Below are 13516 nucleotides of genomic sequence, written 5' to 3' on the forward strand. Positions count from 1 at the left end.
AGTGCAATTTAAAATAAAGGAACACATATTTGGTAAATTTTTATTACATAAATGGTAATTTGAATATTTATATCTCATTATCTCATAGTTATAAAAATGTATAACTCCTAAGCTCAATGGACTATTTTTAAAAATGTAATTAGTGAATTTTGTAAAATATAATACTGTGATATGTATTAAATTTTAATATGATCGGGTATTAAGTAATATTTAATAATTGTAATGATAAATATTAAAAAGCAGAGACATTATTTTGCCAAGAATTTCCATATAGTCAGAGCTATGGCGTTTCCAGTAGTCATGTTTGGATGTGATAGTTGGACCATAAAAAAACCGAGTGCCAAAGAATTGATGCTTTTGAACTGTGATGTTGGTGAAGACTCTTGAGAATCCCTTGGACTGCAAGGAGGTCAAACCAGTCAATCCAAGAGGAAATCTGTCCTGAATATTCATTGGAAGGATAATGCTGAAGTTTCAATACTTAGGCCACCTGTTGTGAAGAACTGACTTATTGGAAAAGACCCTGATGACGGGAAAGATTGAAGGCAGAAGGAGAAGGGGACGACAGAGGATGAAGTAGTTGGATAGCATCACCGACTCAATGGACTTGAGTTTGAGCAAGCTCCAGGAGTTGGTGATGGACAAGGAAGCCTGGAAGTGCTGCAGTCCATGGAGTCATAAATTATTGGATACGACTGAGTGACTGAATTCAACTGAACCAGGTGATAAAGTTTTAGTGATAAAATTTATAATGACCTCTTTTTAGTTGTTTTGTACTTCTGAATTGCACATTATTAAGATTAATGCCATGCGCTGTGCTTAGTCACTCAGTCACATCTGATTCTTTGTGACCCCATCAACTGTAACCCACCAGGCTCCTCTGTCCATGGGATTCTCCAAGCAAGAATACTGGAGAAAATTGCCATGCCATCCTCCAGGGGATCTTCCTAGCCCAGGGATCAAACCCAGATCTGAGCCACCAGGGAAGCCCAAGACTACTAGAATGCGTAGTGTATCCCTTCTTCAGGGGATCTTCCCAACCCAGGAATCAAAACAGGGACTCCTGTATTGCTGGTAGGTTCTTTAACAGCTGAGCTGCCAGTAAATCCCTGAGTAAAGCCATAATAGTTTTTATTTTTATTAATTTCTGAAAACCATGCATTTGACCCGATGTTGTAAATACTCCTGGAGCAATGCTAGAGAAGGTAGCTGAAGCTGTTCCCCAAGCCAATTACATTCACCTATTACAAAATCTAATTATTTAACTATAAAAGCAAGGCTTTTTTTTTTTTTTTAACAATTTCATCTCAGTTTTATTTTTAAATATATAGGAGAGCTATTCATTTGCTTAAAAAGTTTGTGTGGAAAGAGTTCTAGCTCATAATTATAGTTTGTTGCAACCAAACTATTTGTGAAGATTTATTCTACAAGTAGTTTAAAAATATGACACCCAGACCATATAATCATGTTATGTATTCACAAAAGGAAATACTGGCCTGTATCAGCAAGATCTTCCTTTCTGTGATGGATTCAGGGACAGGCTTCACTGAAAAGAAAAAAATCTCTAACACCTTTTAATAATTACTGGAATTGAAAACTTAGCCTTAAAAGGGTGACCGTAAATTGAATATCTTTTGTCTTATCTCCCTTCTTGTCTAATTTTTTAAAAAGTTAATTAGTTAATTTTAATTGGAGGGCAATTACTTTGCAAGTTTGTGGTGGGTTTTGCCATACATTGACATGAATCAGTCATGAGTGTACATGTGTCCTCCATCCTGAAACCCCATCCCACCTCCCTCCCAATCCCATCCCTCAGGGTAATCCCAGTGCACTGGCCCTGAGCACCCTGTCTCATGCATCGAACCTGGATTGGCAATCTGTTTCACATATGGTACTATACAGGTTTCAATGCTTTTTTCTCAAATCATCCCACCCTCGTCTTCTCCCTCAAAGTCCAGAAGTCTGTTCTTTATCTCTATGTCTCTTTAGCTGTCTCACATATAGGGTCATCATTATCATCTTTCAAAATTCCATATATATGCATTAATATACTGTATTTGTGTTTTTCTTTCTGACTTACTTCACTCTGTATATTTGGCTCCAGTTTCATCCACTTCATTAGAACTGATTCAAATGCATTCTTTTTAATAGCTGAGTAATATTTCATTGTGTATATATACCACGGCTTTCTTATCCATTAGTCTGCTGAGGGACATCTAGGTTGTTTCTATGTCCTAGCTATTATAAACAGTGCTGTGATGAACATTGAGGTACATGTGTCTCTCTCAATTCTGGTTTCCTCAGTGTGTATGCCCAGAAGTGGGATTGCTGGGTCATAAGGCAGCTCTCTTTCCAGTTTTTAAAGGAATCTCCACACTGTTCTCTATAGTGACTGTACTACTTTGCATTCCCACCAACAGTGTAAGAGGGTTCCCTTTTCTCTGGACCCTCTCCAGCATTTATTGTTAGTAGATTTTTGATAGCAGTCATTCAGACCAATGTGAGATGGTACCTCATTGTGGTTTTGATTTGCATTTCTCTGATAATGAGTGATGATTAAACATCTTTTCATGTGTTTGTTAGCCATCTGTATGTCTTCTTTGGGGAAATGTCTGTTTAGTACTTTGGCCCATTTTTTGATTGGGTCGTTTATTTTTCTGGAATTGAGCTGCAGGAGCTGCTTGTATATTTTTGAGATTAATTCTTTGTCAGGTGCTTCATTTGCTATTATTTTCTCCCATTCTGAGGGCTATCTTTTCATCTTGCTTATAGTTTCCTTCATTGTGCAAAAGCTTTTAAGTTTAATTAGGTCCCATTAGTTTATTTCTGCTATTATTTTCATTACACTGGGAGGTGGATTGTAGAGGATCCTGCAGTGATTTATGTCAGAGAGTGCTTTGCCTATGTTTTCCTCTAGGAGTTCTGTCGTTTCTGGTCTTACATTTAGATCTTTAATCCATTTTGAGTTTATTTTTGTGTATGGTGTTAGAAAGTGTTCTAGTTTCATTCTTTTACAAGTGGTTGACCAGTTTTCCCAGCACCACTTGTTAAAGAGATTGTCTTTTCTCCATTGTATATTCTTGCCTCCTTTGTCAAAGATAAGGTGTCCATAGGTGCATGGATTTATCTCTGGGCTTTCTATTTTGTTCCACTGATCTAAATTTCTGTTTTTGTGCCAGTACCATACTGTCTTGCTGACTGTAGCTTTGTAGTATAGCCTGAAGTCGGGCAGGTTGATTCCTCCAGTTCCATTCTTCTTTCTCAAGATTGCTTTGGCTGTTCAAGGTTTTTTGTATTTCTGTACAAATTGTGAAAGTATTTGTTCTAGCTCTGTGAAAAATACCGTTGGTAGTTTGATAGGGATTACATTGTATCTATAGATTGCTTTGAATAGTATACTCATTTTCACTGTATTTATTCTTCCAATCCACAAACATGGTATATTTTTCCATCTATTAGTGTCTTCTTTGATTTCTTTCACCAGTGTTTTATAGTTTTCTATATATAGGTCTTTTGTTTCTTTAGGTAGCTTTATTCCTAAGTATTTTATTCTTTTCATTGCAACAGGGAATGTAATTGTTTCCCTAATTTCTCTTTCCTTTTACTCATTGTTAGTGTATAGGAATGCAAGGGATTTCTCTGTGTTAATTTTATATCCTACAACTTTACTATATTCCCTGATTATCTGTAGTAATTTTCTGGTGGTGTCTTTAGGGTTTTCTAGCCAGGGTTCAGCAATATGTGAACTGTGAACTTCCTGATGTTCAAGCTGGTTTTAGAAAAGGCAGAGGAACCAGAGATCAAATTGCCAATATCTGCTGGATCATGGAAAAAGCAAGAGAGTTCCAGAAAAACATCTACTTCTGCTTCATTGACTATGCCAAAGCCTTTGACTGTGTGGATCACAGTAAATTGTGGAAAATTCTGAAAGAGATGGGAATACCAGACCTCACCTGATCTGCCTCTTGAGAAATTTGTATGCAGGTCAGGATGCAACAGTTAGAACTGGACATGGAACAAAAGACTGGTTCCAAATAGGAAAAGGAGTTCGTCAAGGCTGTATATTGTCACCCTGTTTATTTAACTTATATACAGAGTAAATCATGAGGAACGCTGGACTGGAAGAAACACAAGCTGGAATCAAGATCACCAGGAGAAATATCAATAACCTCAGATATGCAGATGACACCACCTTCATGGCAGAAAGTGAAGAGGAACTAAAAAGCCTCTTGATGAAAGTGAAAGTGGAGAGTGAAAAAGTTGGCTTAAAGCTCAACATTCAGAAAACGAAGATCATGGCATCCGGTCCCATCACTTCATGGGAAATAGATGGGGAAACAGTGGAAACAATGTCAGACTTTATATTTCTGGGCTCCAAAATCACTACGGATGGTGACTGCAGCCATGAAATTAAAAGACGCTTACTCCTTGGAAGGAAAGTTATGACCAACCTAGATAGCATATTCAAAAGCAGAGATATTACTTTGCCAACAAAGGTTCGTCTAGTCAAGGCTATGGTTTTTCCTGTGGTCATGTATGGATGTGAGAGTTGGACTGTGAAGAAGGCTGAGTGCCGAAGAATGGATGCTTTTGAACTGTGGTGTTGGAGAAGACTCTTGAGAGTCCTTTGGACTGCAAGGAGGTCCAACCAGTCCATTCTGAAGGAGATCAGCCCTGGGATTTCTTTGGAAGGAATGATGCTAAAGCTGAAACTCCAGTACTTTGGCCACCTCATGTGAAGAGTTGACTCATTGGAAAAGACTCTGATACTGGGAGGCACTGGGGGCAGGAGGAGAAGGGGACGACAAAGGATGAGATGGCTGGATGGCATCCCTGACTCGATGGATGTGAGTCTCAGTGAACTCCGGGAGTTGGTGATGGACAGGGAGGCCTGGCGTGCTGCAATTCATGGGGTCGCGAAGAGTCAGACACTACTGAGCGACTGATCTGATCTGATGTAGAGGATAATGTCATCTGCAAACAGTGAGAGTTTTATTTCTTCTTTTCCAATCTGTATTCCTTTTATTTCTTTTTCTTCTCTAATTGCTATGGCTAAAACTTCCAAAACTATGTTGAATAGTAGTGGTGAGAGTGGGCACCCTTGTCTCCTTCCTGACTTTAGGGGAAATGCTTTCAATTTTTCACCACTGAGGATAATGTTTGCTGTGGGTTTATCATATATGGCTTTTATTCTGTTCAGGTATGTTCCTTCTATGCCTGCTTTATGGAAGGCTTTTTATCATAAATGGATGTTGAATTTGTCAAAGGCTTTCTCTGCATCTATTGAGATAATCATATGGTTTTTACAGAATTCAACAGCATATTAAAAAGATCATACATCATGACCTTTATCATGGTCTTTATCCCAGGGATGCAAGGAGTCTTCAGTATTCGCAAAAATCTATGTGATACACCACATTAACAAATTGAAACAAGGCTATTATTTAAAAATATATATATTTTAGAAAGAAAATTAGGAAGAGAGGGAAGGAAACAGGGAGGAGAAGAAGAGGAAAGAGAAAATAGAGTGAAGAAGAAAAGGTTGTGAGGAGAGAGGGAGGGAGAAAATGAAAGAAAGAGAAAAAAAAACCTTTTGAATACATTCAAAGAACATCTAAATCATTTTAGGTATTTCGTTGTATTATGTTTTATGAAATGAAATGTGGTGCCTTGATAACAGGGTGATGGAAGAAACAATTAAAATGTCTTTTATGGGCTTAAAATGTCATCTTAAGGCCACATTTTCTTTATGTGATAGTAATCTCTGTCAAATCAGAATTCAAAATCTACTGATATGGCTAATATATAACATATATGTTCTTCTACATACAACATTATCTGTAGCAATCCTCCAGGAAGATTGTAAGATATTCTGGATAGCAAAGTATTTTAGGCATCTTCAGGATAACACTCTGTATCACTAAAAGTTGTTTGGTTTTGGTTTGTTGGTTTTATCAATTAAACTATAAACTCCAAATGTATCACTAATATCTTGGCATTATTAGATGCTAAGTATAACTGACATATTGTACATTTCTTGATAACTGAGTCATGATAGTCTTAAGAATTGCAAAACTATAGACTGAATGGATATTGATGCTAGTAGAAACTGAAAATTTGTTTTTGAAATGGTTTTTGCTGTAATTTTTCTCTAGTAACAAAAGTGCTAAAAATTTAAATTTAGGATAATTAACAAACAGGAGGTATGTAAATCATGGACTAGAAGAAATTCTACATGACTTGAGTAGAGGTAGAGAAGATCAAAGTGCCTGTCACAGAGCCTTGGGACCCTCTAAGAAGAGTGGGAACAAGCAGAATCTGAGATGGAGTCACCAGATAGGAAGAAGGAAAAACAAAAGAGTGAACAGAGTTGCATCAAGCGTTCAAGGATGTAGTGATAAACCAAGATGGCATGAATGAAAGGATTGGACTTACAGCTAGTAATTAGGGCATTATACAAGTTCTGTAGGCTGACATATTTGTCCTGTAATCCCAGTGTAACTCAGGAATCAACATGAGCAACACATTCTATTCAAGGATTGTCATGAAGAAGCTCAACAATATTGAGAATAATGTTCTCAGAACCATCATCCCACAAAGCTTCATTAATCAAATGAGCCTATGAGGTAACATTGGTGTTACACCCTTATACCACATCAGGATAATGCCAAATAGAAGTGTCCTTCTCTAAGAGTTTTGTGATATAGCATAGTGTCTGTTAAGGTTTGAAATCAAACTTGACCACATATTAGCTCTGAGTCCAAGGTGTTTATTTTACCTCTAGGATTGATGAGATTTACTGGCTGTAAGCACTTAAAAAAAGTAGAGTGTCCACCCCATTATAATTAAAAGTAAAGCCAGTCTTAACTCTAATATAAGTGATGACATTCAATGTATTTTTGACTGTTACAGTTACAGACTTTTTCAAAATGATCAAATGGTAGCTTTTCTTTACAAATAAATTTTTTTGTTTGCTATTCCAACTTATCTTAATATATGTCTGGGACATTTCAACATTTTTAAATGCCATATAAGCTGACAGGGATCTCGGGGTCTCTATGGAGATTCCCCTGGGGAGTCAGATGTCCTCTCGTGTTGGGGCATGGAACCCCGCTTCCCTCTAGAGGTGGAAAAGGGGTGTCAAGCCTCCTGTCGAGTTGAGGTAGGGATCAGGGGCTATTTCTAGTGGTGCCATGGGGTTCTCAGGCCCTGCTTCGTCTCATGACATGATGCTCGGGGTGACATTCGAGTCGTTGCAGGGGAATGAGGCCTTATCTCCAGTGGACAGGGACATCGGGGTCTTTTCTAACGGTGGCATGACCCCTGGAGTTCCTCTCGAGTTTCAAGGTGAGACCAGCCTCCTCCTGAGGTGCGACAGGAACATCGGGATTCCTTTGCAGATGAAGCAGGGGAATGGACCCTTATCTCGAGAAGAGGAGGGGAAACCAGGACTCTTCTTGAGTTGTGGCAGGAAACTCGGGGTTCCTCTCGACTGGAGACGGGTATGTTGGGGAACTTCTTGAGTTGCCTAAAGGGTGCCAAGTACCCTTTCGAGGCTTAAGAGGGAAGGTGGGATTTCTCTCGAGATGCTGCAGTGGAGAGGGGCCTCATCTCGCATTGAGGGGAGAATCTCCTGGGTTTCTTGAGTCGCGGCAGGACACTTGGAGTTCCTCTCGAGTTGCAACGGGAACCTCAGGGACCCGCTCGTGTTGCCTCAGGAAAGTTAAGTCTCCATTTGAGTTGCGAGGGGCCTTTCGGGATTCCTCTCCAGTTGGTGCAGGGGCATAGGGCCTCTTCTCGAGTTGAGGCTGGAACCTCAGGGTTCCTCTCCAGTTCTGACATGAATCTTGGGGTTCCTATGGAGTTTCAACAGGGGATTCAGGCCTCCTCTCGTGTGGAGACATGGAACTCAGCTTCCCTCTCGAGGTGTAAAAGAGGTGTCTGGGGCTTTTTCTCGAGGTGCCACGGGGCTGTCACACCTCCCTTTATATTTTGAGTCGATTCTCGGTGTTCTAGTTGAGTCAGTGCAGGGGAATCAGGCTTATCTGGAATGGCTGGGGAAATCGGGGTCTTTTTGAATTGAGGCACGACTCCTGGGGATGCACTCAAGTTTCAAGGGGAAATCGGCCTCCTCCTGAGGGCCGATGGCAACGTCGGAATTCCTTTCCTGACGAAGCAGGGGAATTGACCCTCATCTCGAGTTGAGGAGGGGGAAACAGGGCTCTTCTTGAGTTGTGGCGTGAAACTCGGGGTTCCTCTCTAGTGGGGATGGGTGTCTCGGGGACCTTCCTGAGTTGCATCAAGGGTGTCAAGTACCCTTTCACATTTCAAGAGGGAATGTGGAGTTTCTCTCGAGACACTGCTCTGGGAAAGGGCCTCATCTCACGTTGAGGGGGGAATCTCGTGGTTTTTCTCAAGTTGCGGTGGGAACCTTGGGGTTCATCTCAAGTTGCAATGGGGATCTCAGGGACCGGCTTGTGTTGCCTCAGAGAAGTTGCCAACATTTATTTGTTAAAATGTTAAAACAAACTCGAGCGCATCCCCAGGAGTCGTGCCTCAGTTTGAAAAGACCCCGATTTCCCCATCCTCCCACCACCCTCCCACCACCCGCCCAGCACCCTCCCGCCACCCGCCCAGCACCTTCCCACCATCCTTCCACCACCCTCCCACCACTCTCCCACCATCCTCCCAAAACCCTCCCACCACCCGCCCACCCTCTTCCAACCAGCCCCGCCCCCCCGCCCACCACCCTCCCAACATCCTCCTAGCACCCTCCCAACACCCTCCATCCACCCTCCCAACTTAAATGAAGCTTCAAGTTCATTCAAAAAGTGTGTGGTAGACTATATATGTAAAAATTTTAGTATGATTCTCACACATAATAAGCTTCCAACAGATATTTACTATCATTATTTTACTATTATTACTATCATCATTAGTAGTAATGTTATCCTAAAGGATTGTTGTAAGAATTGATAATGAAAATAAGCTTGCCTAGTAAACAGCATAGAACAGATGGCAAGTAATGTTTCTTTTACTTTCATACCCACTCCTCCAGTTTACCTTAATCCTTCACACTTTATATTCTCTGAGCATCACAGAGTTCTAATAAGGAAAATAACTTATAATGATCTCAGATGATAAAATATTAAAGAGAAACAATGTTCAAAGAAGAATGTGAAGTTCATAGAATTAAATAAATATGGAGGGAAGACATCCAAGGAAACCTTTGATTTATTCTTTTACATAAATAATTTTAAATAACATGTAATAAAGACACTACTCTGATTCAGACTCTTATTCTAAAGAAATAAAATTTCTGCTACATTGTAAACCTGAAAATATGAAAAGTTAAAATATCATTTTTCATTTCTAAATGACTATTTATTTTACAAATCAATTTTGCATTATCACTACATTTTGTTTTCATTTTGTGAAATAATATATAATTTTATTTTAGGGATTACCTGCAAGCCATGTGAGATATAGGGTAGATGATGTCCAATTTCCTTATCCTGCAAGTATTTTTGATGTAGAAGAAGATTCTGGAAGAGTAATAACTCGAGTTAATCTTAATGAAGAACCTACAACAATTTTTAAGGTCAGTTCAGTGTTTTCTCTATAGTGTCTATTTGATATTTAACTTTTGTTTTAGAGTTTGGTTTAATAAATAACCATACACTTTCCCATTTTTCTCCTTTTTAATATTTTAAAGTTACAAAACAGTACATTTTTACTGCATAGGCACTTAGAAACTACAGTTAAGTAAAAAGGAAAAAAATGCTTGATATTTCTCATCTTGAGGTTAAAATTTACCATTTTATTTCTATCTTTGTGATAAAATTCCCTGCAAATGAAAGCATACAAAATGTTTAAAAATAGCATGACTGTATGATTGTATTATTCATAATACTTTTTAAAATTTAAGTATATGAACACTATTAATGATATTTAAATGGTTGTACAATGTTCTATTACATGACTATACTATTTTTTTTCTTTTTTTGTTCAATAACTTGTTGTTGGATAATTAGTCTGTTTCCAATTTTTGTTACAACGATATTTACTGTTGCAAAACTCCTTGTTCAGATATAAGTTGCCACTTGATATTTCTTTTCCTCAAATCAGTACCTAGAGGCAATTGCTGGTTCAAGTTTATGTCTTCTTGATACATTATACTTTTAGAAAATTTGAAATAATATTACCCTTCACTTTTATCATAAATAATCCATTATATTAAATATTTGACTGTTTGCATTCTCTGTAGTTACTAGAAAGATTTTGTCTCTGAGAATAAAGCCTTTGACCATACATTGGGGTGATACTTTCACCAGTTAACCTTGTGAATATCAATGAGCACTGTCTCACATAATTTTATCTCCATTTGAAATAATTGTTCTGTTTGTAAGTATTAACCTGAAGGCAAATTGTGACTCTCAGGATGACCCTTGATTGTGGTTCCATGATCTAGTCTGATTTAGTTTAGATTAATCACCTGCAGCATCCAAAAGTATATACATTCTAGAGAAATACATAGTTTTGAACTTTAATATTTCTTAAAATAAACTTAAGTTTTTCTTGACATAATACAGTAAGTCAAAAAATGATGATTATAAAAGCTATTGTAGTAATAAATGATATACAGATATTAATCTTAAGACAAAAACTTTTTATTTAGTTCACATCATTTGAACATTCTTTATTCTACAGTATGAACTTGGTTTTATATAATTAATTGTTTTTAAGAGAGTGCATATCAAAGTGTGTCAAACTATGAAGATTTCCAATTTTATCCTCCAAAGTGAAGTATTTCTTTTGTATAATTGTGCAGACAATTGATTCACTGGAAAAATTAATTTATTTTTATAAGCAAGCTAATTAGCTTTTTGCTATTGATGCAACTGAACTTAATACTTTTAAAATGTGTTCAAACTTGTAAAAGTCTCATGTTTTCACTGTAGGCACCAGTGGAATTATGAAAGAAAGAAAAGGTTTTGAGAGATGTAGTAACTTATACCCATTTTACTGCTAGCTTTTTTTTAAAAAATTTATTTATTTATTTTAATTGGAGGCTAATTACTTTACAATATTGTAGTGTTTTTTGCCATACATTGACATGCATCAGCCATGAGCGTACATGTGTTCCCCCATCCTGAACCCCCCTCCCAACTCCTTCCCCATCCCATCCCTCAGGGTTGTCCCAGTGCACCATCTTTGAGTGCCCTGTTTCATTATATCACAAAGCTATTAACTGAATTTCTTTGAGTTTTCTCACCTGGCAAATGGAAATAATAACATCTACTTGGTGGGATTGTTGTGCATATTCTAGCATGTCTCCTCTACTTGGTAGGCAATGAGAAAATGTTTACTGCTCCCCTTTTTGGAACCAGGCAGTTCAATAATTTAAAACATTCATGGAAAAATTATGCTTTTGTCTTCTTCTTTTAAATCATCTTTAACTTGAGTTTTTATTACTTTTTAAGTTGGTCATTGTTGCTTTTGATGATGGTGAGCCTGTGATGTCCAGCAGTGCCACTGTGAAGATTCTTGTCTTACATCCAGGAGAAATCCCACGCTTTACACAAGAGGAATACAGGTATTGATTACTATCAGGTTTTGTAATATACAAAGGTTTTTATTCTGTTTTGTTTTGTTTTCTTTTAGCCTCTCAAAATTGATGTAATGTGAATTTATCAGTGAAGCAGACCTAATTTTAGTTTCTTTTCTAAATTAACATAATATTTATTTAAAAAGTTAATATACTTAAATGATAATCTAGTATAGATTTCAGTTTTAGAAATGCTTTGATGAATAATGGATCCTTTAAAATAGTTAAAGTTAGCTTTGAAAAATGCAGTATTATGTTTAGGGGTTTAATTTGCAACTGATTAATTGTCTCAGTGGTAAAAAGTAGATATTTAGTTTCTTGTTACTGTCAGTTACATTATATCATTTAATTCTGAGTTATATCTGAAATGATATTTCCTATATAATCAGTGAGTGAGAGAATGTGTGTGTGTTTACATTTATATGAGCTATAGAGTCAGTATATATATTCTTAGTCAGGTGAGGCTGTCGTAACAAATTTCAAGGATTCTGTGTCTTAAACAACAGACATTATTTTCACACAGCTCTGGAGCCTGGAAGTTCAAGATCAGGGATTCAGCATGATCAGGTTTTGGTGAAAGGTCTCTTCTTGGCTTGCAGACTGTTGCCTTGTTGCTATAACCTGACATAGAGGAAAGTGAAAGAAAGCAGGTCTCTGGTATCTTTTCCTACAAAGGCACTAACCCCAAGATAAGTGCCCCCACTTCATGATCCCGTCTAAACCTAGATACCTCCCAAGGCTCCATCTCCAAATAACATCGCTAACATGAAGGTTAGGATGTCAAATATGAATTTTAGGGGAACACGGTTCAGTTCATTGTGTGTATTAGAAAGAGAATTTATTGAAAAAATAATGACACTAAAATTACTATATGTTCATGATTGCTTCATGATTGGATGTAGGTGAAAGGATATTGTGTAATGCTCACTTGCAAATATAGCATAATTTCTTTCATGATTTTTCAAAATTCAATTAAGTTAAAATATTAATGTACTTTTATTAGTGTGTTAGGACCCATTGGAGACAGTTTTCTCAAAAACAGTTGATGGAGACTCACTATATACTGTATTTCTCTATTTACTCCTTCTGGACAAAGACTTAAAAGTTGTTACACTCCAGAGGCTAACAACTATGGGTTGGAAGCAAAGGACTATATGAAAAGCATAATACACTGTAAAAACACAGTAATAGAAGGTCAAAATACTAAGGAAGCATGTTAGAGACACACTTAGTGGTGTCTGAATATGATCACCATAGTTTTGAGCTGCTTCTTGAAGAAAGAGTAGAGATTCAGTTCAGTTCAGTTGCTCAGTTGTGTCCAACTCTTTGCAACCCCACTCATGTCCATTGAGTCCGTGATGCCATCCAACCATCTATCACATTCTCTGCCATCCCCTTCTCCCACCTTCAACTTTCCCAGCATCAGGGTCTTTTCAACTGAGTCGATTATTCGCATCAGGTGGACAAAATGTTGGAGTTTCAGCTTCAACATCAGTCCTTCCAATGAACACCCAGGACTGATCTCCTTTAGGATGGACTGGTTGGACCTCCTTGCAGTCCAAGGGACTCTCAAGAGTCTTCTCTAACACCACACTTCAAAAACATCAGTTCTTCGGTGCTCAGCTTTCTTCACAGTCCAATTCTCACATCCATACATGACCATTGGAAAAACCATCGCCTTAACTAGACGGACATTTGTTGGCAAAGTAATGTCTCTGCTTTTCAATATACTGTCTAGATTGGTTATAACTTTCCTTCCAAGGAGTAAGCATCTTTTAATTTCATGGCTGCAATCACCATCTGCAGTGATATTGGAGCCCAGAAAAATAAAGTCTGACACTGTTTCCACTGTTTCCCCATTTATTTGCCATGAAGTGATGGGACCGGATGCCATGATCTTAATTTTCT

General features: G+C 37.8%; 1 protein-coding gene across 1 annotated transcript in view; it reads left to right on the forward strand.

Moving 5' to 3' along the window:
• The window catches only part of PCDH15 (protocadherin related 15), a 1792715-nt gene that overhangs the window by 1583848 nt on the left and 195351 nt on the right, over positions 1-13516 (forward strand). Inside the window, exons 26-27 of the mRNA XM_055560763.1 lie at positions 9461-9601; positions 11484-11596. Coding sequence (XP_055416738.1) covers positions 9461-9601; positions 11484-11596 — 254 coding nt within the window. The remainder of the gene's footprint in view (positions 1-9460; positions 9602-11483; positions 11597-13516) is intronic.

The sequence above is a fragment of the Bubalus kerabau genome, chromosome 22, assembly GCF_029407905.1.
Source record: "Bubalus kerabau isolate K-KA32 ecotype Philippines breed swamp buffalo chromosome 22, PCC_UOA_SB_1v2, whole genome shotgun sequence".
Taxonomy (NCBI): domain Eukaryota; kingdom Metazoa; phylum Chordata; class Mammalia; order Artiodactyla; family Bovidae; genus Bubalus; species Bubalus kerabau.